The sequence below is a fragment of the Pleurodeles waltl genome, chromosome 4_2 (assembly GCF_031143425.1).
Source record: "Pleurodeles waltl isolate 20211129_DDA chromosome 4_2, aPleWal1.hap1.20221129, whole genome shotgun sequence".
NCBI lineage: Eukaryota > Metazoa > Chordata > Amphibia > Caudata > Salamandridae > Pleurodeles > Pleurodeles waltl.
In genome coordinates, this window is record NC_090443.1 from 790,312,569 (window position 1) to 790,339,034 (window position 26,466).

The following is a 26,466-nucleotide window of genomic DNA, read 5'->3' on the forward strand; positions in this document are numbered from 1 at the left end:
AGTTTCTTCTGGAGTTTGGCGGCGGTGCCGGCGTAGAGGGCGTTCCCGTAGTCCAGCCGACTGGTGACGAGGGCCTGGGTGACCGTCTTCCTGGTCTCGGTGGGGATCCACCGGAAGATCTTTCGAAGCATGCGCAGGGTGTTGAAGCATGAAGATGAGACGGCGTTGACTTGTCTGGTCATCGAGAGGGAGGAGTCCAGGATGAAGCCTAGGTTGCGAGCGTGGTCCGTTGGCTTGGGGGTGGCTCCCAGGGCGGGGGGCCACCAGGAGTCGTCCCAGGCGGATGGTGATGATCCCAGGATGAGGACCTCCGTCTTGTCTGAGTTCAGTTTCAGGCGGCTGTTCTTCATCCATTCGGCGACGTCTTTCATCCCTTCGTGTAGGCTGGCTCTGGCGGCGTCCGGGTCGCTGGTGAGGGAGAGGATCAGCTGGGTGTCGTCGGCGTAGGTGATGATCTTGAGGTTGTGTTGACGTGCGATGGTTGCGAGGGGGCTCATATAGACGTTGAAGAGGGTGGGGCTGAGCGATGACCCTTGTGGAACTCCGCAGATGACTTCGGTGGCCGCTGACCGGAACGGGGGGAGGCGGACTCTCTGGGTTCTTCCGGCGAGGAATGAGGCGATCCACTCCAGGGCCTTCCCCTGGATGCCGGTGTTGTTCAGGCGCTGTACCAGGGTGCGGTGGCAGACAGTGTCGAACGCTGCGGAGAGGTCCAGGAGGATGAGGGCCGCAGTTTCCCCATTGTCCATTAGGGATCTGATGTCGTCTGTGGCTGCGATGAGGGCGGTCTCCGTGCTGTGGTTGGCTCGGAAGCCGGATTGCGAGTGGTCGAGGGATCCGTTGGTCTCGAGGAAGGCAGCTAGCTGTCTGTTGACGGTCTTCTCGATGACTTTGGCAGGAAACGGGAGGAGCGAGATGGGGCGGTAGTTCTTGAGGTCGGAGGGGTCTGCAGTTGGTTTCTTCAGCAGGGCACTGATCTCGGCGTGTTTCCAGCACTCCGGGAAGGTGGCGGTGTTGAAGGAGGCGTTGACGATGTCACGGAGGTGGGGTGCGATGATGTGGTCAGCCGTGTTGAAGATGTGGTGTGGGCAGGGGTCCGTAGGGGATCCGGAGTGGATGGTGTTCATTGTGCGTGTTGTGTCTTCGGTGCTGACTGGGGTCCAGGTGCGGAGGGTGGCGGTGGGGGGCATCGGTTCGGTGGTGGGGTTTGTGGTTGGTGGGCCGAAGCTGTTGTGAATGTTGGCGATCTTGTTGTGGAAGAAGGCTGCGAGGGAGTCGCAGAGGTCTTGCGAGGGAGTGATGTCATTGTTTCCGGCGTCGGGGTTGGAGAGCTCTTTGACGATGCTGAAGAGTTCCTTGCTGTTGTGGGTGTTGTTGTCCAGTCGTTCCTTGAAGGCTGTCTTCTTTGTGGCGCGGATCAGTTGGTGGTGTTTGCGGGTGGCGTGTTTGAGGGCCGTCATGTTGTCTGTGGTCTGGTTGGTGCGCCAGGTGTTCTCCAGGGAGCGGCAGTTCTTCTTGGAGGTGATGAGCTCGTCGGTGAACCAGGAGGCTTTCTTGCTGCTGCGTCTGCTGGGGGGGTTCTTCTTCAGTGGTGCGAGGGCGTCTGCGCAGTTGGTGATCCACTGTGTGAGGTTGTTGGCGGCTTCGTTGGGGTCCGTTGAGCTGGTGGGGGGGTTCTGGCTGAGGAAGGTGGTGAGCTGGTCGCCGGTGATCTTGTTCCAGCTCCTGCGGGGGGTTTGTTGAGGGTGGTGGTGGGTCGTCGTTTTACTGAAGCTGAAGTGGACGCAGCTGTGGTCAGTCCACTGGAGATTGGTGGAGTGGCTGAAGGTGACATATTTGCTGGATGAGAAGACTGGGTGAAGCGTGTGGCCGGCGTGGTGTGTAGGGGTGGTTACCAGTTGCTTGAGTCCGAGGTTGGCCAGGTTGTCCAGTAGAGCAGTGGTGTTGCGGTCCTTGTCGTCCTCCAGGTGGAAGTTGAGGTCCCCCAGGAGGATGTAGTCGGTGGAATTGATGGCGTGGGGGCTGACGAAGTCTGTGATGTCTTCGCTGAACTGTGTGCGTGGTCCCGGTGGTCTGTAGATGAGGGTGCCTCTGAGCGTGGTCTTGGGGTTGGTGTGTATCTGGAAGTGGAGGTGTTCGGCGGAGGTGAAGGTGTCATCAGAGTTGGTCGTGATGCGGATGGTGTTCTTGTGGATGATGGCGATGCCTCCTCCTGTCTGGTTGACGCGGTCCCTCCTGGTGATTTTGTAGCCTTCTGGGACGGCGATGGCGACGTCGGGTGCTGAGGAGGCGTTCATCCAGGTTTCTGTCAGGAAGGCGATGTCTGGTGCTGTCGAGTCGAGGAGGTTCCAGAGTTCGACGGCATGCCTGTGAACGGAGCGGGTGTTGAGCAGGATGCACATCAGGTGTTTGTTGCTGGGGCTCGGTTTAGTAGGTGCAGTGTTGGGTCGTAGGCTGGTGAAGCGGCAGGTCAGGCAGGTGAAGGGTCCGTGGGTGCGTCTCGGGTTGGCTCGGTAGCAGGCGGTGTTTCGGCCGGCGTTGAGTGCGTGGAGGGTTCTGGCATCGTAGCTGTGCAGGGTGTGCTGGCGAGGGCGAGGACCAGGGGGTCTGGCGCTGGGCGCGGTCCAGGCGCGGACGGGCGCAGACGGGCTTACCTTTGGCGCACCTTCGGCGCTCAGTCGGAGCTCCGGCTGCGCGCGTCCGCTGCGCGGTCGCTCTGGGGGCGTCATAAGTAAGGAGCCGGGAGGGAGGAGCAGCTGGGTGGCGGGAGCGGTCCGGCGAATGGAATCACAGGGGGGCGGGGCCGCAGGGAGGCAGCGGCGGGAAATCCCAGGAGCAGCGAGCGAGCGAAGGAATCTGCAGGCAGGAGGCGGCAAAGGCAGGCAGGAGCGGCAGCAGTGAGTGGGGCGACCAAGCCCTGTGGAGGGCTGAGCGGTCACACTCTGTGGTCCCCTACGGTCCCCTTAAGTAAGGAGCCGGGAGGGAGGAGCAGCTGGGTGGCGGGAGCGGTCCGGCGAATGGAATCACAGGGGGGCGGGGCCGCAGGGAGGCAGCGGCGGGAAATCCCAGGAGCAGCGAGCGAGCGAAGGAATCTGCAGGCAGGAGGCGGCAAAGGCAGGCAGGAGCGGCAGCAGTGAGTGGGGCGACCAAGCCCTGTGGAGGGCTGTGGACTCTGCTGTGGATGTCTTCGACTGCCTACCAGAGGTGCATGAAAGGTCTGTTCCTTGTTGGTATTACTACGCAGGCACCCAGCTAAATTAACTGCTCAGGACATCATAGGTCCTAAAACATATTTTTACACAAGAGTAGCATGAACACAGACTGTCTCTGCCCCAGCCCTTCTGGGCCTTTTGGAGACCAGTCGGAAATTTCTGAACTTCCTCCTAAGCTCACTATGCTTGTCAAATCAGCAGAAACCGGCTGCGCCACTTTAGTTTGATAATAACTCAAGTACATGGGAATAGTGCCCGTTGTCCTCTGTCTCTGCTGACCCAAATAAGCACTCTTGAACCAGGCTCAATTTTAACAGCGGTGGGCTTTACCTTAACTCTACAGTGGAGAGGAGCCTGGAATTCGAGAGGTACAGAACAGCATATCGCTATTTTTGCCAACATCAGCTGTCCACAGTCTGGCTGGGCCTGAATGGGGGCGATGATGGCCAGCAGAATATCGAGCACGCTTCCTGGTACCAATGACAATACCTGTCTGAGGGTGCAATTTTGAATGTTTTCAACTAATTGGCCATTCCTTGTTTCTAAATCTCCCTGTTCTCATTTCCACATTTCAAGTTTTAAAGCACTGGTATAACATTCTTCTGCAGAAGTTTGGAAGGCAATATGCACTATTGCCGCTTGATGGCGATATGACCTCACGAAAGAGAAAACGAACCTTTATTACAAACATTTACTTTTCTAAACATCTTTGCACAATCCCGCTGCGCTGTTTACACCTTAACGTCTCCGTTTAAAGGACTAAAATTGATTGCGAGCTATTTTTTTTTTTTTGCAGCGCACACTGTCTGATGTCCCTTAAATTTAAAGTACCACCGAGTTCTGCAAAGAATAGCACTGGTGGTTTAGATATTTGGTTTGGCTAACACTGAGCACTTTAGCATTCTATCCAACGAAAGAGGACATTTGTAAAACTCGCATAAATAACACCCTAGGGGCCTAGGGCATTCAACTTTCGATTTATAAGACCACGCTTTCCTTTCCTAAAATGGCCGCCATACTCGTGGCGCTTCTCTTCCCTAAATCTGCTCTAATTCCGCCCACGAACAGTCACTCTAGACTTTGGTGACAGTTGTGTGTAACGCGATAAATAGGAGCAAGATACAAATAACAAAGAAGTGGTAGGGTAAGTTAATAAACGTCAGTATAATCTCTCAACGTATTTTAGTGTGAAGGCGGAGACAACAGTCTAACGGACTCTGCCTTGCCCTAAAATGGCTGCAATGGGTTTAAAAACTAATAGAGCATTGAAGGGGCCTCTTTCGATTAGTTCAAGCCTCTTTCGATTAGTTCCTCGAACAACCTGTCCTTATTCGCCAAAGAAAATCCCACAATGGAGATTTTTAAGGTTTTTAGCAAGAACCGTAATTAAATTAATGAATCCCTATGATTTCGTTAAGGTTTTTGCTACAATATAGTATGCTTACAATAAAGTCTAAATGGTATAACTTCAAAAATATGTATGCAATGCTGATGTCTGTATCCAAGCGAACGGCTATTTTTCTGTTCAGATTGTTTTGCGTTCATCTGGCTATCCTTTTAAGATGGCCACATTGCAAAAGTCGAGTTGTGGGCGGGTGTGCGGACAGGGCCGATAAGTCCTTCTTCAGTTGTGCTCGCGGCTGCCTGCGGTGGGAGGGCAGGGCTTCGGTTCTAGCAGTTGCTGCTGCGCCATTGCGTGTGGGTTTGTACTATAGCGTGAGCTGTCTGCAGCGCTCTTTGTAGCGCGTAGGATCCTCCTTAGGTTCTGAAGGCCCCCGTGGTGTCCACTGAAAGATCCAGACCAAGCCCGGAAAGCAGCACCTGACAGCCTTTAATCGCGCGGCAGGGAAGAGTGGCGAAGAGAGGAATATGGCGGAACAACCCGTCGATGGGGGCCTGCTGGCAAGCGAGGCCGACAAGATGTCCACCAAGAACTTTCGAGTCAGCGACGGGGACTGGATCTGTCCTGATAAAAAGTGAGTGCGGGGGGAGGGATGCGAACTTCCTGGTACCGACCGTTCCCATCTTTAATCTTGGTGGTGGTTAGTGGCCTGGATTGCCTCGAGAGCTGGAATCCTTCGGGTACCCTGGGAACGAAATCCCATTGAGTGGTCAATTTTCAAACGCCTGCGTTTTTTGGTTAAAGGTAGGGACCGCTTGATGTTGCTCGTGAAACATGTACCCATCCTTGCTTGTTAAAAGTAGAGTCGCCTCAGGGAAGCCTCACCACTGCTATCCTCAGCATTTTGAAATCACTTGCTCTATAGTGCATGCGCACCTTATCGTTTCCGGTTCTTTCTTTTTCGTGTCCTTTTCTGGCTAATAGTGATTTATAGCCGGGAACGCTGCATGGGACACGTTTTGGTTTGAAGCACGTGAAGAATTAGTTCAGCGTGCCCGGATCATTCCAGCTGTTGCTCATGATTAGTTTAGTAACTGCAGAACGTTCTCCCATCCGTGATGCAGATGTTATTGAACTGTCCTCATCTTGGAGCTAAGAGATAGTAGTGCCAATTAGTGCCGTTAGAGTTCCAAAATTAGCTCTTTGGACCATAGGTATAGATAGGGTCATTTTGGTTCAGTCTTTCAGGTAGGGGATATCCATGCAAAGTAAGTAATTATGAACTCGGTACACTAACATTGAAATGCCTTCCACTAATTTAGTAGTTATTTCTAGCTCACTTCAAACGATAAACGTGGGTGGCGTTTTTCGCTTTTAAATGCCTTAGCCTTAATCTTTTTGTCCGTTAATTGCTTTCTATACCTTAGATATGGAGCCCTAGACGCAGGTTATTGGCTGCATTTTTATGATCTGTGCATTTGACCTAGTTTAGAGGTGACCTACCGATTCTGTAGACAGGATACTAGATGCCTAGTTTGGCAGTCACGTGGCTGGGTCTTTATTCATCATCATTACAATAAGAGCATAAGTGTCTGAGAACTTAAAGATCCTATGGAGCCTTGCATGGAAGATGCCACCCCGTATATGCTACCCTGGGGCAGAGAAGAAGCTTCTGGCTTTTGGCCAAGCTCAAAGATGTAACAACTGATCCTTTCAGGATCATGGGTGGATGCTGTAAACTCAAGCTTTACAATCAGCCCTCCGAACTATTTCAGCGTGTATCATCTAGAAAGTTTTTGTTAAGCAGTAGATTTCTTCATAAAATGACTTGGTCTGAAGCATTTGGGAAACCAGGCAGAAACAGTGATTGAAGGTTTAGCACGGTCACAAATGTATTCTGTACTAGGAAGATAGTATTGCAAAATCAATGTCTACTTTAATTTGGTAACACATGCAAACGTAGACACGCAAAAATGCTGTTCTAATGTGTAGTACAATAAAGCCAAACCCATTTTGCCAGTGTCTGATAGTGTTCTCTTGCTCTTTTAAGATGTAGTCATTTTTGACGAAACTAAGGTATGTAGTGCTTGGAGACAGGTTCTGTGGGGAAAAAACAGAAACAAGAGCTGTGTTTGCATGAACACCTATATAACAGTCTGTGATGAATGAACCGTCCACAGCAAAGTTCATGCACCTCCAGTCTTCAAGATTCCCCCCCCCCCCCCCCCCCCCCCCCCAAATAAGTGACATGGTACACTGGGCTGTTTTCAGTGTATGTAACGCCAGACAGTTTCGGAATATTCATATCTTTAAGGGGCACCGCGTTTTCAAAAGCCGTTCAGTTTTGTAATCCCTAAACCATTCGCATTAATGCATATTGCCAACGTGTTTTCTGTGAATAGTACTAACCTGTTAATACGTGCAACTGTTGCATACAATTTGTTGTATAGCAATATGGTAACCCACAAGATGTTCATGCCCCTTGGGGGCAGATTGGCCTATTTTTATGAGGCCACTAGACACCAGGGAGTTTTTTTTGTTAGTTTGTTTTTCACGTAAGGGGAGCGACCCCTTAGGCAAGGGTTGTTCCCCTGGGGGGCAAATTTATTTTAGGGCATTTCTATTTTTATTAGCCCGATCTGCCCCCACGGGGGGCAGAAACCACTAGGCACCAGGGATTTTTATTGTTGTGTTTTACAAATGGGAAGCGTCCACTTAGGCAAGGGTCGCTCCACTGGATGGGCAAATTGTATTTTGGCCATTTCTGCCCGCTTTGGGGGCAGATCGGCCGATTTTTAGGTCAATCTGTCCCCAAGGGGGGCAGAAACCACTAGGCACCAGGGATTGATTTTTTTTTTTTTGCGCTGTCACGCAAGGGGAGTGACCTTGTAGGCAAGGGTCGCTCCCCGGGTTGGGGGGGGGGGGGGGGGATTTATTTTAGGCCATTTCTGGCAGATCGGCCTATTGGTATTAGGCCGATCTGCCCCTGAGGGGGCAGAAACCTCTAGGCGCCAGGGTATAATAGTTTTTTTTGTGTTTTTTTTGTTTTTGTTTGTTTTTTTAGTGATTGGGAGCGACCCATTAGGCAAGGGTCGCTCCCCTAAGGGGCAAATTGTATTTAGACCATTTCTGCCCCTGTGTGGGCAGATTGGCCGATTGTAGGTCAATCCGCCCCCAAGGGGGGCAGAAACCACTAGGCACCAGGGATCTTTTTTTTTTTTTTTTGCGCTGTCACGCAAGGGGAGCGACCTTGTAGGCAAGGGTCGCTCCCTGGGGCGGGCGAGGGGGGGCAAATTTATTCTAGGCCATTTCTGCCCCCATGGGAGGCAGAAACCTCTAGGCGCCAGGGCAAATTGTTTTTTTTGTGTGTTTTTTTTTTTTTTTGTGTGTTTTTTTTTTAGAGATTGGGAGCGACCCATTAGGCAAGGGTCGCTGCCCTGTGGGGCAAATTGTATTTAGACCATTTCTGCCCCCCCTTGGGGGCAGATTGGCCGATTGTAGGTCAATCTGCCCCCAAGGGGGGGCAGAAACCTCTAGGCACCAGGGATCTTTTTTTTTGCGCCGTCACGCAAGGGGAGTGACCTTGTAGGCAAGAAGTGAGGTACCATTTTTATCTGGAGACTTAAGGGAACGCTGGGTGGAAGGAAATTTGTGGCTCCTCTCAGATTCCAGAACTTTTTGTCACCGAAATGCGAGGAAAACGTGTTTTTTTAGCCAAAGTTTGAGGTTTGCAAAGGATTCTGGGTAACAGAACCTGGTCAGAGCCCCACAAGTCACCCCATCTTGGAGTCCCCTAGGTCTCTAGTTTTCAAAAATGCACACGTTTGCTAGGTTTCCCCAGGTGCCGGCTGAGCTAGAAGCCAAAATCCACAGGTAGGCACTGTTTTCTATGAAAAAATGTGATGTGTCCACGTTGTGTTTTGGGCCATTTCCTGTCGCGGGCGCTAGGCCTACCCACACAAGTGAGGTATCATTTTTATCAGGAGACTTGGGGGAACGCTGGGTGGAAGGAAATTTGTGGCTCCTCTCAGATTCCAGAACTTTCTGTCACCGAAATGTGAGGAAAATGTTTTTTTTTAGCCAAATTTTGAGGTTTGCAAAGGATTCTGGGTAACAGAACCTGGTCAGAGCCCCACAAGTCACCCCATCTTGGATTCCCCTAGGTCTCTAGTTTTAAAAAAATGGACAGGTTTGGTAGGTTTCCCTAGGTGCCGGCTGAGCTAGAGGCCAAAATCTACAGGTAGGCACTTTGCAAAAAACAGCTCTGTTTTCTGTGATGTGTCCACGTTGTGTTTTGGGGCATATCCTGTCCCGGGCGCTAGGTCTACCCACACAAGTGCAGTATCATTTTTATCGGGAGACTTGGGGGAACATAGAATAGCAAAACAAGTGTTATTGCCCCTTGTCTTTCTCTACATTTTTCCCTTCCAAATGTAAGACCGTGTATAAAAAAGACTTCTATTTGAGAAAAGCCCTGTAATTCACATGCTAGTATGGTCACCCCGGAATTCAGAGATGTGCAAATAACCACTGCTTCTCAACACCTTATCTTGTGCCCATTTTCAAAATACAAAGGTTTTCTTGATAGCTATTTTTTACTCTTTATATTTCAGCAAATTAATTGCTGTATACCCGGTATAGAATGAAAACCCACTGCAGGGTGCAGGTCATTTATTGGCTCTGGGTACCTAGAGTTCTTGATGAACTTACAAGCCTTATATATCCCCTCAACCAGAAGAGTCCAGCAGACGTAACAGTATATTGCTTTCGAAAATCTGACATTGCAGGAAAAAGTTAGAGTAAAACATAGAGAAAAATTTGTTTTTTTCACCTCAATTTCAATATTTTTCTTTTTCAGTTATTTTCTGTAGGAAACCCTTGTAGGATGTACACAAATTACCCCTTGCTGAATTCAGAATTTTGTCTACTTTTCAGAAATGTTTCAGTTTCTGGGATCCAGCGTTGGTTTCATGCCCATTTCTGTCACTGACTGGAAGGAGGCTGAAAGCACAAAAAATCGTAAAAATGGGGTATGTCCCTGTAAAATGCCAAAATTGTGTTGAAAAATTGGGGTTTCTGATTCAAGTCTGCCTGTTCCTGAAAACTGGGAAGCTGGTGATTTTAGCACCGCAAACCCTTTGTTGATGCCATTTTCAGGGAAAAAACCACAAGCCGCCTTCTGCAGCCCCTTTTCGGGTTTTTTTTTTTTTAAACAAAATTTTCACTGTATTTTGGCTAATTTCTTGGCCTCCTTCTGGGGAACCCACAAAGTCTGGGTACCTCTAGAATCCCTAGGATGTTGGGGGAAAAAAGGACGCACATTTGGCATGGGTAGCTTATGTGAACAAAAAGTTATGAGGGCCTAAGCGCAAACTGCTCCAAATAGCCAAAAAAGGCTCGGCACAGGAGGGGGAAAAGGCCTGGCAGCGAAGGGGTTAACAGACAAGTGTTTGTTTACACGTTAACCGAAGAAGAAAAACAAGCAAAGAAGGTGTCCTTCAACACTTATCTTTAGAAACATCTTCATTTTTTAAAGAGATTGTACGATAAACATGTAAAAAAAAAAAATGTGATCGACTTTACAAAATAAAGTGTTTTCCATTAATAGACGAGGAAGTGTTTCACCCCAGTGCTGTGTATTATACCAGTGCATTTATTAAAGGATGTAGTTCTCAAACGTGAACTTGGATACATGCGTGTCTTACCTGCCTGACCACAATCCGCATCAGTGAACCAGGGGGCCGGTCACTTGTCATGTGTCCAGTCTATGTGACCTCGGTTATTATACATGGAACAACATTATAGTTTTTTCAGTTGGCCTCAAGGTTTTGTACAGCACATCCTGAATTCTGTTAATTCAAGGTGCTCGCTCTGATACGTGGCAATAAAGAAAAAGGAGGCCAAATTAAATAAAAAAAAAAAAAAAAACAGGATCACTGTTTGGTCAAGTGGGTAAGCCAGGTTTTCTAGTTCCACATTGTGCTAGAGGATCTCTTTCCATCTTTTGTTTTACATAAAAAGTTAGTTCTTTTGCTTTAATTTTTGTGACATGAAGTTAGAGTGGTTGCAGGCAGAATGAGCTAGTTGTATTTTTGCCCTCCGGATCAAAGGGAACCTTGACCTCAGCCCTAGTCAAGCATCTGACTCCATAATTGAATGAGTTACCCAACTCTGTAGCACAATTAGTGTTAAATCATATCCTTCCTATGCCTCCAATCAGTTTGTTGGAACTGAAGTACGAACACCACAGTTCAGGGCTTCTTGTTTTGAGTCATAACTTTCCCACAACACCCCAATTCAGTAAGTGGAGTATGAGACTGGATGTTCTCTCCCATAGGTAAAATACATACTTTATTGATCAACATCCCTGTTTTCTCATCACATGCTTACTATTAGTCTTTAGTTGGATTGTTTTCCCCATCTCTGTGTGTGCATTGCTCTCTTTAAAGTTTGTCTTGCATCGTTTGCTACAACTGTTAATTTCAGCAAATGACATACAATCCACACGACTAGTCACAAATTGGCATTAATGTCCATTTATTTGATATTGGGCTTTAATTTCCCTTTTCTTTATTTATAGATGTGCTAATGTTAACTTTGCCAGGAGAGCCAATTGCAATAGATGTGGCCGAGGTACGTATTAGTTTTATAATGCAGTTAACATTATATGTGGTGTACTGCTTGCTTCATTATATTACCTTTGTTTTCATTATTCATGCAGAGAAATCAACTGATGCTAAGATGATGAAGGCCGGTGGGACAGAGATAGGAAAAACTTTAGCAGAAAAAAGTCGGGGGCTTTTCAGCGCCAATGATTGGCAATGTAAAACGTATGTATTTAATGGAAATTACAACACACTTGCTGCATTAAATATCAACACAACTTTACAATAGTGTTTAGCCTGCGTTATTAACTCTGATCTTGTTCACTTTTTATTTTTCCAAGTTGTGGGAACGTGAATTGGGCCCGGAGATCGGAGTGTAATATGTGCAATACTCCAAAGTATGCAAAGTTAGAAGAAAGGACAGGTAAGGCTATTTTTAATGCAGTTTGAAAAATGAAAATTACATTCTTAGTTTGCATTATAGTGATATCCTACCCTCGCGCTCATGCAGTTTGCCTATGAAGAATTGAATTAGAACAATAAACTGCATAGCCTTTCTTTGTGATGGTATCAGTGTTTCGATTACAAGCAGTTCGTTAATTTATAAGTTAGTTTTTTTCTTTCCCCCCTCCTCCAACCGTGCGTTTATGTTCTGGACATTTGAAGACCTCCACATTGAATAGTTGTCGCAGATGTAGATTTTAGAGCTAACAATTTTACAATCTCATTCAGTGTACGAATTCGTGTGGGATTGCAAGTAAACTTGTAACTTCACAAAATGTTTTTCGGGCTATACCTGGTACACCAAGAGCCAGTGTAGTTCAAGCAATTGCACATGTTCGTTGAAAGGTTGCTACTTCTGGGCAACTTATTAGACAGTCACATGTGTTTATCTTTAGTGTGTCTTTCTTTGCAGCCTCAGAAGCCTACCCATTGCCCAGTATACTGGAATTACATAACCTTCTTCCAGAGAATCTACTTCAGCAACTGCAAAACATAGTCTACGTTTGTGTGACTTTGGTCTGTTACAACATGCTGTCCTTAAAGTGATGCACGAAATGGCCGCAGGTGGTTAGGAATGGCTGGAGGTGGTGGTTGTAGCTTCAGCTCTTCTACACTTAACTTTGTGTGTGAGGGTCTTAACATCTAGAACGTTTGAGTCTTACAGCATGACATGTAGGACCGCCTATCTCAGTACTCATCTCACCCCTATTAACTGACTACTTTCTGGGGGATTGGTTCTAGTGACTGAAGCAAAGGTGACAAGAACACACTTCCTTTTTACTCTCACTGATTCGGTACCCTATATAACATTGGGTTAGTATTGGACCAACAGTAACTGTGTGTCAGAGCCCTGCCTCAGAGGGCCACAGAGCAAGCAGGAGCCACTGGGTCCAATGGCTAGGGTTGACGCATTTTACTCTGAATATTTCAGTGCCTAGCGTGCTATGGATCTTGGCCAAAGTACCCCTCCAGCACTTGACACAGTGGTAAAGCGAGTCAAGCATTTCAAGGCTTGGGGGGGCAGGGAGGGGGGGGCGAACCCAGGCCGACAACTCAAAATACATTCCGCTGCAGCGATAAATAATGGTCTTGTCAAATGCGTGCTTTTATGGGGGAAAAAATAGTCTATACAAGCACACCGCAAAATATGAGATTCACAAGCAGTAAACAGTCCCCTCGGATCAGGGCTGTAGCGTTACATAGGTGGGTCCCTGAGTCTCACTTACTTCTCGATCGACATAGTGGTTATTTCCCATTTACTATATGCAACATTCTGGGGGTTGACACTCCTGGTGCTGGTCCTCCGTTGCGGCCCCAGAACACAATGGCAGCTGCCTTCCTCTGTGATGGTCTTGACCAAACCACACTCCGGCACCCCTGGCATACAGGTCACTGTTCTGCTTCTGTATAGAGGCTTCAACCCAATTGGCACAACAACAATCTTAACGGCAGCTGCACTGGTCACACAGGTTTGCTGACTCACACCCTGCACACAGACGATGACCCTATTGCTACAACAACAATCTTTACAGCAGCCCTCCTCTAATATGTGGGGGTTGCCATCTTTTAGTTACAGATGGATAACGACCCGATCAGTGTGCAAACCTCTTCTCGCACCTCACTACAGGGATCCAGTCGCCTGGATCCTGCACTGTACCTTGCTCCCTCCACTACTCTACCCTGCTTTCAGGGCACAATGGTCTTGACAGCAAGCAGGTGCTGGTATTCCAGGGGCAGGTGGTCTTGTATTCCCTGGGTGATGTCCCCTCACCCAGCTGGACAGACTAGCAAGCCTTAGACCTCAATCCTGTTCACAACCAGAAGTCTTGGAGAGCTTCTCCTTGCACAGCTCGACTGACTGCTTGACAATTTTAGTGGTCTTAAGCTCTCCTCGTAGTCCATTTCCACATTCTCTGCTCCCATTCTTCCGGTCAGCCCTGGGCCTCCCACAGTAGAACCCAGAACCTTTGATGAACTGTACCACTCACTGGCACACATACACCCAGAAAATGTATCCAACACACACACTGAGCAGCACTACACACCAACCCGATGTAGGCCAAGAATGAGTTAAGTACACAGCAGCAAAACCTCAAATTAGTGAGTCTGTAGGTCTCACTCCGATGACACAGGTGAAAAGGACCTGTTTACTCCTACTGGTCTCTACATGGTATGTTGCTACCACCTCGCTAGTGCTGCTTAGGTCCTGGTAAAGGCGGTAGCCTTTCACCGCTATGAGGGTAGTGCTGTGTGCACTCCTCCCAGTCCAAAAAGATTGCAATCTATAAAACAGACCTGTGTCATGGTGCACACGCATGGTCAGTGTTGACGTATGACAGCCAAAATCAGCATCCGGCATAATTGCAGGTACAGCACTTGGGGTAAGTGTGCACATCATCACAGTGCAAGGGACGTTTCCACCCCAACGCCATGCATTTTATTGGCGGCAACGTTTAATGCTGTTACTTGAGGACTTAACCAAATCTGAATTTCCCTTGATGGCAAGTAGCCGCAGAATCTGGGTTCAAACTGGTTCCGTTTATTTTCGTTTAGGGTACCTTAATATTTGCCCTGATGGCCGTTGGAGTATTTATTCTCTTTGAGTAAACAACAGTTAATGCCTGCATACCTCCACATCAAACCTTCTGGAAGCACCTGGTTAATACAAGATTGTGTAGGCGTGTGTGGGTTTTTTTCTTTTTCTTGTTTTTTTTTTTTTTTTTTTTTTTTTTTGCTGGGTGCCGGGGTGGGAGTCAGTGGTCAGTTGGAGCTGGGAACAACATTCCATTGCAGTTGTATCTCGAAGTTTGGTTGTGTGGGGAAAACGGCACGTCTTTGTACGCATTTCTCTGAATCGGAATTGGGGCACAAATAAAGTTTGCTCTCTTGTCCAAAGCTCCTGCGTGGTGCACGAGTCTTTGTGTTAAAACTACGATGTATGGGTACTCACTTCTAGAAAAACTGACAATGAAATCTAAAGATTTCACACACACCACGCTTAATTATCACAGACAGTCCGACTCTGGTATTTAAAGAAAAATAATGGCACACTCAGTTTAAACAATGGCTATACTGATTTCAATCGTTAACAAAAACTGAACTTAATTTGCGGATTATTGGCTAGAAGATATTTGCTGCTTGTCCGCTTAAACTGAGTTAAAATGTGAAATTTAACTTAACCTTCATTTAGATAAACTTGTAGACACGCTAAAGATTAGTTGCTTACAACGATGCAGATTACACGGACATTGAGATGAATGCATTTGGGGCATTTTTTTCCCTTGGGAGTCTGCTGCTTGAATTTGTTTGTTTCCTATTTGTAGGGTACGGAGGAGGATTTAATGAAAGGGAAAATGTAGAATATATAGAGCGAGAAGAATCTGACGGTGAATATGATGAGGTATTTCTTTCACTTTATTTCTTGAATTCCTGCAGTAATTACTTTCACCTTTCGCCTTATTTCAGAATTGTGTGTAGTTTATAATGAACGACTAGAATACAAAGTTAACAAGAGACTACCAGCTGCCCATCCCCTTTGCGTACTCCAGACCCATCGTTGTTGTCAGTTTCAGGTGACCAATGGAGACAATTGCCGAGGCTCATATTGACTTTTTTTTTTTTAACGTGTCTTACTTCCACTTTACTTTGGCTTCAGTAGCCATCTATCCAGATCAGCCTCATCTTGGGATAGACACTTGCAGCTTCTGTCTTTGGCATGTTCATAAACCTTTGTTTTTTCTTCACATTAATAAAAAGATAGCAGGAGTATGCTCCTTTCACTGCACATAGCAGCTAATAAGATTTGTTGTACCAGAGCATGCAGCTCCACTGTGAAAAGTCATAATGCACGTTGTTCAGGCTCCGCCTAATAGGGTGTTCCCTGATTCTGCTTGGCATCACAGTTAACTTTGGAAGTAAGCACGTGACCTAGTACTGGAGCATACGTGACCTAGTACTGGAGCATACGTGACCCAGTACTGGAGCATACGTGACCCATGATCTCTCAATCTACAGTGCAGTAGTCAATGTGTGCCTTTTCTGAACTGACAAACATCTGCCAAACCCTGCAGAGACACTGAATACCATTGTAAACGTGCCTTCAGTAAGCAAATGGTTGAGATATGTTTCTCCTCACAATTGAAATATCATTCTAATTTTAGAGTGTGTAGTAGTTGAGAAGTGCGTCTGCGGTAAACTAAACTGGTCCTCCTTGCATAAAAGAATCCCCAAGGAATATGCGGCTACCCGCATTTGAGATCTCAAGTAGTTTTTGTGAGGATTGAGTCTAGAAATGTCAAGATACAGCTCAGAAGCATTGGCACACCCATATCCTATGCAGCGCGATCTCGCTTGGGCAGTAGTTAACCCTTACGGTGCCTTGGACGAGGTGACCTCACCCTGCACCCGGGAACTGGGGAGCGCTCCCCCACCCAAACCCAATGCAAAGCATTTCTCTTTCGATCACGAGGAGGAGGCCAGAGAGGATTCAACGGGAAGGAAAGGAATTTCCTTCCCTTTTGAGGTCTCTCTGAGCAATCCGGCTTTTGAAACGCCCACTACACACCAGGCTTTTTTTTTATTTTTTTTTTTATATTTTTTTTAAAGAAATTGGCATACGGGAGCGACCCCCTTGGGCAAGGGTCGCTCTCAGAGGGGGCATTTTTGCCCCCCAGGGGCAGAAACCTCTAGGCGCCAGGGCAATTTTTTTGGTGTCTTTATTTTTTTAGAAAGAGATGGGGAGCGACCCGTTAGGCAAGGGTTGCTCCCCTTGGGGGCAAATTGTATTTGGACCATTTCTGCCTCCCTTGGGGGCAGATCGGCCAATTTAAGGTCAATCTGTACCCAAGGGGGCACAAGCAACTAGGAACTGTTTTTTTTTTTTTTTTTTGGTGTGCCAATGTCACGAAAGGAAAAGGTGTTGGGGGGGGGGGGGGGGGGAGACATTTATTTTAGGCCATTTCTGCCAGAGGCCAAAATCGACAGGTAGGCACTTTGAAAAAAACACACCTGTTTTCTGTCTCAAAATGGGATGTGTCCACCTTGTGTTTTGGGGGCATTTCCTGTTGCGGGCGCTGGGTCTACCCACACAAGTGAGGTATCATTTTTATCGGGAGACTTGGGGGAACATAGAGTAGCAAAAAAAGTTATTGCCCCTTGTCTCTCTACATTTTTTCCTTCCAAATGTAAGTGTGTGTAAAAAAGACGTCTATTTGAGAAATGCCCTGTAATTCACATGCTAGTAGGGGCACCCCAGAATTCAGAGATGTGCAAATAACCACTGCTTCTCGACACCTTATCTTGTGCCCATTTTGGAAATACAAAGGTTTTCTTGATACCTATTTTTGACACTTTATATTTCAGCAAATGAATTGCTGTATACCTGGTATAGAATGAAAACCCACTGCAGGGTGCAGCTCATTTATTGGCTTGGGTACCTAGGGTTCTTGATGAACCTACAGGCCCTATATATCCCGCAACCAGAAGAGTCCAGCAGACGTAACGGTATATTGCTTTAAAAAATCTGACATTGCTGGAAAAAGTTAGAGTAAAACGTAGAGAAAAATTGCTGTTTTTTCACCTCAATTTCAATATATTTTTTTTTGTTCCCAGTTATTTTCTGTAGGAAACCCTTGTAGGATCTACACATTACCCCTGGCTGAATTCAGAATTTTTTCTACTTTTCAGAAATGTTTAGGTTTCTGGGTTCCAGCATTGGTTTCACGCCCATTTCTGTCAATGACTGGAAGGAGGCTGAAAGCACAAAAAATCGTAAAAATGGGGTATGTCCCAGTAAAATGCCAAGTTTTTGTGTTGAAAAATTGGGTTTTCTGATTCAAGTCTGCCTGTTCATGAAAGCTGGGAAGCTGGTGAATTTAGCACCGCAAACCCTTTGTTGATGCCATTTTCGGGGGAAAAAACACAAGCCTTCTGCAGCCCCTTTTTCCCATTTTTTTTGAAGAAAAAAAACATTTTCACTGTATTTTGGCTAATTTCTTGGCCTCCTTCAGGGGGACCCGCAAAGTCTGGGTACCTCTAGAATCCCTAGGATGTTGGGGGGGAAAAAAGGACGCAAATTTGGCTTGGCTAACTTATGTGGACAAAAAGTTACGAGGGCCTAAGTGCAAACTGCCCCAAATAGCACAAAAAAAAGGCCTAGCAGCGAAGGGGTTAAGCACTTTGCATGACATCGACCCTGTTACATAGATAATTGCACTTTTGCTGATACGTTTGAGTGCGAGCAAACTTCTTTTTCACTTTTGGTTGTCTCCTTCTTGCTCATGGTGGCCCTCGGCTCGCTTAAGTAAAACTGAATTGTATATTTAAAAAATGTGTTGGCCATTTGACAAATAGGCAGTACAGTTGAGAACACTGAAGATTGCTTTTTGCTGAAAATGTTTGTTATATTTGGTTACAGTGTGTAGTTCCTAGATTGTTTGAAAAACAAAATAATTTTGAAGCGCAGGGTTTTTCTAAAACATGTTTGACATTATAACTTTTGAAATCTGGATGAATTAGAATCGTGAAAGAGCAAATGATCATTTTAAAAATGATTAATTGCTAGATGCATAATCCATATTTCAGTCTGCCTTGTATTTTAGTCACGGAACCAAACTTTTAGAATCGGTCACTAGCACTACCATTTCTTAAGCTTCTGCACAATCTCTGCTTACTATTGGCACAACTTTTTTCGATCAAATAGTGGCTGCAAAGTAGTCAAACAAGGTACCAACAGCACCACATTAGCAGTGGGTGAAAAAGCCAGCTTCTCCCACATTGAGGGAGCTTATTTATTAGCACCTTGCGCTGCCGGTTCTCATTTTTTTCCAATATAAAAAACGATGCACCAGCGCCGCAAGGGGATTTTAAACCAGCCCCTGGATCTTTTAGAAATTCACATACTTGAATTTTTTTTCCTTCCCATCGCCAAGCCGGGATTAATTAGTAGTCTGTTAACATAAGTGTACTTAACCTCTCAATAGCAATAAGCACCGCCTTAGAATTCATGCTCACAGTTACCTTATTTTGATCGGACTGTAGCTGTGAGATTTTCATTTGCAGTTTTAGTGTCAGAGAGCCCTCTGGATTTCTGCCTCCATTGCATTTAAGGTTCCCCAAACAGGCTTAGGCGATTTTTTTTTCTTTTTTTTTCTACAGTAGTCTTTCTTAAAACAACGGGAATGGTGCTTCAGTTTGATACTTTCTCCCCTCTGAATACAGCCTTTTATTTTTATTTTATTTTATTTTTTATTTTTAAGAAACGCATAAAGTTGGCTAAACTTTTTCAGATTTCATTTTAAAGTCCTTATAAATCTGTATGTACGTGACGTTTGCTGAACCTCGGCACACATTTTGCCTCTTCTGCAGGGCTCCCAAGGCAATTTCTGTGGTATGGTCTTGGATTGCGTGATTACATAGCAGTGTTGGATTCAGATCCTCTCCATTAATGAATTTGTGGGCGCTTGTGTCCCAGTGAGTCCAAAACCTTGTGTGCTTGATATATTGCCTAGAATTAAAACGAATAGCCGACAAGCAAATTAATATACTTGGTGTGGGTAGTGGCTAAGCACACGATTGAAATCTAATGGAAGGTGCCCCAAATCTGGATACCACGCTGAGGGGGCGCACATTCTATAATAATATTGCAGCTGTGGATGGTGGAATGCCCTGTACTGCATGGAGATTGGAATGGTTAAACTGGAGTCTAGATCTGATGGGTTGCCCACACGGGAGAGGAATATGTTGCTTTATGTTGATTTGGTGCTTTGATCTCCCCCGCGATGAGGATAGACATGAGACAGCCCTACTTTTCAATTTCCTCGGTTCAGTGTCTCACTTCATGAGAACGAACGCTTGTAGTTGGGAATGGCTTTTTTCATTCTTGCACATAATGTAACTGATCTTCTTCGTTATTACTCAGTTAATCCTGTGAAAATATACAGTGGTTTGAAACTCAGATTTATAGAAATATAATAGAGCATGCATCAAAAACAGCAAGTATTTGGCTTAATCTTGACTGTGAGGCTGTCACCGAGCGTTAAATGCAGTCTCTTTCCTGTTAATGATATGTGAAGTTTAACTGCAAATTACATTTTTATTGATACAACGCATGAAGTTGTTATTGATTTAGTTTAAATTGCCTAGTCTTTTTGCTGCACAGTCTGCTCCAACATGTTAAACCTTTAAATGGGTTCTCACAGGTGTTGAAAAGACTGTTTTTTTTTTCCCTAGTTTGGCCGCAAAAAAAAAAAATACAGAGGCAAGCTGGTTGAACCCAAGACAGTAGTAAAGCCGGCAGAAAAAGTATCTGATGGGGAAAACGATGAGGAGGAGGGCGACGATGGTGCTGATCTCTCCAAATACAAACTGGATGATGTATGCATTTAATAATTCACTTTGTGGTTATGTAGACATTTTAACTAACATAGTACTGAACAATGGCAGTTAGTTCACTAATGAGCCATGCATTTCGCTTGCTTACGTCATCTTTTATTGTTTAGTAATCCAGATTCCATTAACTTTCTAAATATCTAAAGTTATGCTTCTTGTTTCCTGTCCGCCTAATTAATGAGGCTACATTAAGCAGAAGTCAGTTGCTTATGCAGAACGTGAGGCATTAAAACGTTTATTTGCATGCAAATTACCATACCCCATTCTGTTTCACATTCCAGTTGCTTTTTTTGTAATTACAAATGCATGATGAAATACGACTGATTTCAAACAATGTGTTGTGGATTGAAAGGGGTAAATGCTACTGTTTATATAATCAAAATCTGTTTATGTAGGATGATTTGTGTGTGCAGAGAGCATTTAAATTAAAGGGGCAGCAGTCTTTACCGGGAAGGGAAAAAGCAGCCCATTTAAAAATGGGACTAACATGATTTCTGGAGGACATGTATTTTCTCCTTTCATCACATTGAAGGCTGTCTCCTGTATTTGGTGGATAAATGAACATGTTGTCTGGAGGTACAGCTTCCTTTATAAACTGCATTGTTTTGGATCTTCTCAGGATGAAGAGGAGGAAGATGAGGATGAAGATGATGCTGATCTGTCAAAGTATAATCTTGATGCCAGTGACGAGGAAGATGAAAATAAGAATAAGATGACCACCCGGAACAGTAGATCTAATTCCAGATCTTCTCATTCTCAGTCTTCGTCACACTCCTCCTCACATTCAAGCTCAAGGTCTAGGTCCAGGTAAACGGGTACAGGTCAAGGGTAACACCAGGCAAAATGTCAGTATCTACTTAACTTCTTTATTTACAAATTTAGTTTATTAAATGGAATTGTTTATTTTTATTGACCTACAGAGGAAAACATGTTTAATGTATATTGCTTGTCTTTTTCTTTCGCTGTAAATATCTAACAGTATTAACACTAAAAGTTAATAACGACCCAAGTTTACAGTGCAGTAATACACTTTTAGTTGTCCTAGTTGCAAAATGTTATTTTACTTAGCAATTCAGTGTCTTAATGGCTTTGAAATTAAACATATTAAGTAGATATACCTGTAACTCACATTGGAAGTACCCCTTTAACAAGATCAAAATGTATGGCAATTTTATGTACGCACAAGAATTGTTTACTAAGTCTTTTGTCCCTATCTAGAAGGCTTGGTATAAGCTAAAAACTGCCCTTTTGTTATTGCCGTTTGTTTTTAGGACTCTGTTTACTAAGGCAGTGGTTCCCAACCTTTTGACTTCTGTGGACCTCCACTTTATCCTTACTGGAACCTGGGGACCCCCACTAAATCATTATAGGAATTCGGGGACCCCCAATGGAGTCATTACTGAAAGCTGAGGACCTAATCTGTTAATATTTAATTTTCCAAGCAGTTCACGGACCACAGGTTGGGAACCACTGTACTAAGGCACATAGGAGTATCCGATACTTGACAAATTTATTAACGAATGTTAAACTGAAAAGTATATTAATATTTGCAGTTGACTTTTTTTCTTCTTTTTTTATTTATATAAGTTGCAACAAAAGAAGTGCTACTCCTTTTTCTCCTGTTTTAATCAGAATGTGTTTATCCTTGAGGTCTTATTGAGACAGTTAGCGGTGTCAAAGTTAAAACATTGTTTTTCTTAACTGGCTTCACTTTCTTTGTTGATGAAGTGGCACACGCACTGAAAAAACTAACGTTATTTGTGGGAATTTGATTCCTACATTTAGTGCCTTCAGTTTGACACTCATATACCTCAATGCCCCTTGCCTTACTCTGAGTAACCAAGGGATGTCCATTGTCTTCTGTCTTCTGTGTTCCTATTTCTAGGACCCTTTGATCAGTTAGATGAATTGTCAGCTCCTGTAATAATGATAGTAGTAAGGTGGCAGCAGATATGTTTGGTATGAGTATCTGACTAACTCTTCTTTACCCCCCACCCCCCATACACCATTATATTGGTCTTTCAAACATTTTAGACTATCAGTCGTTACCATGAAGGCATTTAAAACGTATCATATTAAAACGCACATTACGCAAGTTTCTGACCGTTACAATGCATTGTATTCGATTAATATAAATAGATTTACACGCGCTATACACAAGTGCTTAGGTAATTTTAAGTAAATAACTTGTAAGTCCCATGTTGTAAAGTTCGTGAAAATGACCTGCTTTGTACTTACCTGCGTTGTGAAGATTGCACAGTAAAGGTAACATAACAAATTATGGCCACCTAGTGTTCCAGATGGTTATTCCAGATATTTCCGTTGTGCCTTTTGAATGTGTAGACCATAAAAAGCTGTAGACTAGGACCACTTGAGGAACAAAAATTAAATGCTTCTGCAACCTCAGTTGTGTGTGGGTGGGAGGTAATGGCGGGAAGTTAACCAGAGGAGAATTGGGTTTGACCACTAGGTTTCTAACTAAGCTGTCTCGCCCATTTTGTCCACTCTTCTTACTCTTTCTTAGAATAAGAGGCTAGAAGGAAGATTGTCCTTATTCGCCCCTACCTTCCGGAAGCATGCCTTAAAATGCTTACACTCTGGATTTGTGGAATAAGCTAGATATGTTTATTGTTACCTACAAGGCTGGCATTAAGTGTTCTGTGACTGTAGTGTTTCCAGTGGCTTGTAGACCAGTCTTAGCCTTACTTCTTTCCAAGGTTAATAAAGTAAAACTGATTTGGATAGTTGCGTTCCTTACGTTAGCATCTGTAGACAGTTGTGCTGCGTGAGCAATTGCTCGTGACATTGATAAGATTGGCTTCGAACAGCTGCAGTGCAAGCTTGCTTTCAATCCTTCTGATAATAAAAATTGTGGAAGTTGGTAAATGTACACTGTTCATAGCACAGCTGTTGTTGACCACTGTATTGAAAGTCAAAATGTATAAAAATCTAACTGTTTGCCCTATCTTTAGGGTTGGCACATGGAAGCAGCCTTGAATCACCAAAACGTAGAACCTCCTAGACTAGTGTTTAATGCAGGAGGATGGTGCCACTTCGAATGGCCTCTCCTACAAACATTTATCTTCAGCTGCAATAGTATTGATGGGGGTATCCAACTCTACTACTTTCTGCAGTTCTGAAGATTGGATATACTATTCTTAAGTCTTGTGACATTTATACGTACATACCTTTTAGGGGCTTTAAGCCAGCCCTCTTCTATTGGTTTGTCTCTTGCACGTCTTTTTCTTCCTACTGCCCCCACACAGTATGAGGCAGTGAGTCCCCCTCCTTCAGTCACAGTGACTGCAGGTTTCTTTTTCACAGAAAGCAAACCTGCCCTCTGTCATTACCTTTAATGCAAAGGATTTGGAAAATCGCTCAGCTATGTTTTACAAAAAGCAGGACAGCGAATTCTGAAAAAGCCAAAAGCTGGTAGCAAATCTAGACCTATTGGCTTTGCCACATCTTGGTATGCTACTTGGATTGACTTTGGGCAGTACTCGCCGTAAATTGGACTGTGGTACGTCAGTATGAAGAAAATTGTGGCCTAAATTTGAATTCCTAAAACCAGTTTAGTTAGTTAACCAATTTGCTTGTGCCGCCTGCAGGAGCCCCAAAAGGAGATCAGTGACTCAAAAGGTCTTGGACAGATAAGAGTTTTGCAGTGTATAATATTTAGAGGGGCTTTTTCTGGCTCACTAGTGGGTAAACCTGTGATGTTAGTGACACCAGCCTTTGAACCTAGTAGTCTGTACCTGTTTGAGACCCTCTTCCAGCACTTGTTGGAGGGGTCAGTATGTCCTACACAGTTGAATGATGTCTCATGAGGTAGTATGTTGGACGCTTGCCTTCATTCAGTTTCCAGTTTTCTTCAAAACTACAGTTTGTGCTTTAGGCATCATGTCCCACGGATATTTTTTGCACAATGACGTACATGTTCGAGCAGTTGGCAATAGAAGAAGTTTGCTAGTAAACACTATTGAATATGTGCACACAAGACACTTTTGATCTGAAATGTTTAAGCACTTTAATGTGAACAGAAAAGTTCAAGATCCTTAGGCCAGCTCTTTTTTAAGGTTATTAAATGTACATATGTTTTCTTCTGTTTTTTGTTTCTAGTTTGAAGCTTGTTAATCTGCTCTCTTTTTTTGTGCTATGGTTATTTGTGAACGGGAGTTAATTCTCTAAGTTCTTTAATATCTGGATATTTTTGTCTGTATTGTAGTCTGCTAATAAGAATTCATATTTTTCCATTCTTGTTAAAATAACGGAGTAAGTGAGTTATTTTGTGTGGGTAACGAACACAAAGAATACTACTTTATTGTTTGGAACTTTGAAAGGGGTTGTAAAATTGAGGTGACTTATTTAATACAATTAGCTGTTCTCTTTCTGCAATAGCATGCTCCTTAATATTGTGGTGCTTAACCATCTTTGATGAGGTCATTGCTTTTACATTAAGTAAATCATGTATGCTTTCACTCCAAAATATATTGGCAGCGCTTTGTATGCAAATAGGCATAGGTAGAAAAGTGTGTTTTGAGTGGTGGAACCTAGTTGGTTGAAGTGCACTTCTAATGTTAGTGTAATCAAATTGATAGGACTACAGGTAAATTGTGATGTGGAGTGAAGGCATTTGGAAAGGAGTGAGATTATCTTTAGAAATAGATGTGCAATACTTTGATAAATCGCACAACGATGATCGTAATGTTGTGGTTAGTAATTCCATTGTTCTGATTTATTTATTTTTTTACGACATCAGACTTTGGCTTTTCTTTTCCACCTTTTGATACCTGCATTAAATTTAATTTCTCTTAAAGATCCAGCTCCAAGTCTCCAAAGAAAAGATCTTACTCGAGTTCTCGGTCATCATCATCATCATCATCCCCTGAGCAAGGCCGAAAAAGAAGTCGATCTGGATCCGCTTCGTCTGGGGATCACAAAAAACGCAGATCAAGATCACGGTCAACAGAAAGGTTTGGTTTCTGTGGCATAACAACGGGGATTAAGCTTAAATTAGTCAGTAACCTGATGCAGGTTTAGCTGGGTGATGCCTTTTGTGTTAAGGTGACAAAAAATTTGAAAGGAAATGTTATAGAATTGGGATGAGAGTAATTGCTAACTGTCTCAATTGAAAAGTTTGGGTGTCTGTATTCCTTTTCTTCTAAGTCACATTTTAATTTACATGCTTGTTACTACCATATACTGTTTCTAAAAATAGGTCTAGTTCCATTGCTTTGTGTTCTGAACTTAATGATGTTACAACTGAATGTATTGTTTCATTCCTTATTCGTTTTGTATTTTACAGGCGCCCCGGATCATCTGGATCTTCCAATTCTGATTCCCGTTCAAGTTACAAAAAGAAATGACTCCTATTTAACACTTTCATTACAGTGCATGATGCATTCTAAAATAGTTTTATTTTGGTAAAAAGTGGTAAATCTGGTAGTTGAGGTTTACGTCTGTCTGCTTTCATGGAAACTGCAACTCTGTCGTGTTGTTGGGTTTCAAATTGCCCTTTTAAGCCATAAAATGCTTCTGAGAGGCATTCTTATTTCTTAATAATTTGTCACTAATGCTTGTCATCTAAGGGCAGAAGCCTTAGTGTCTTCTACCGCGTTATTCCTTCGTATGAGTCCTTAAATTGGTGCTCCCTAAAATCTCCTTGAAGGTGACGTTCATGTAAAGAAATATTTTGCAGAATGGTCAGCCTAAATATTTTACTTTCGTACACTCATTCACAACAAGAACTTCCCACGAACACCTTTTATGGCTTAAAATGCTTAGAGGGAGATAATGTGCAAGAGCAGAATATGATATCTTGATGATTTTTATTCGATCTCAATTTGGCTAAGTCTTGATGTGGAAATGGCCAATGTAGGGAGCCTGCGACATTGCACAAGGTAAGTATATTGGTAAAGTTAAAGGGACATTGTCTAATTGTTAGCATTTCATGTGCTTCATTTGTTTTTACCCCTTGTTCCTTGCTGTCTTTATAAATCACATGGTGAAGATTCAAATCACTTAATCAGTTTGGACAGCTTTAACATTTTACACTTTGGCTATCAGTATCCTTGTCAGACCTGGTAAACATGGAAAATTAAAACCTATTCTCACTTGATAATTCTGTATTGAAAAGTCCACGATAATGTGTAGCTTGCACAAAGAAAATAATCCTAGAAATTGTGCCTCTAGTTTCTTTAAAGTCTTCCTTTGGATTGTAAAGATCTTTTATTAAAGACAACATGTTTACTAATATTGAACATTACCTACTAATAATATTGTAATGTATAAGGTAGCTTAGGTCTAGCACATGTAGTACTAATCGGTTTAGATTTAAATTTTGTTTTTGTTCCAATGTAGCCCTTTGTTTTCGTGCGGTGGACAAATGTAAATAAAACCAGAGGCAAGCATTTGA

The 26,466-nt window shown here is 44.0% G+C and overlaps 1 protein-coding gene across 1 annotated transcript; it reads left to right on the forward strand.

The window, feature by feature from the left end:
• Positions 1–4,850: 4,850 nt before the first annotated feature.
• ZRANB2 (zinc finger RANBP2-type containing 2) lies at positions 4,851–26,466 on the forward strand. Its single transcript, XM_069232443.1, has 9 exons — positions 4,851–5,188; positions 11,135–11,187; positions 11,276–11,384; positions 11,501–11,583; positions 14,987–15,063; positions 19,893–20,036; positions 20,671–20,858; positions 24,869–25,024; positions 25,357–26,466. The coding sequence occupies exons 1-9, from the start codon at positions 5,082–5,084 to the stop codon at positions 25,415–25,417; spliced, it is 978 nt and encodes a 325-aa protein (XP_069088544.1). The 5' UTR covers positions 4,851–5,081; the 3' UTR covers positions 25,418–26,466.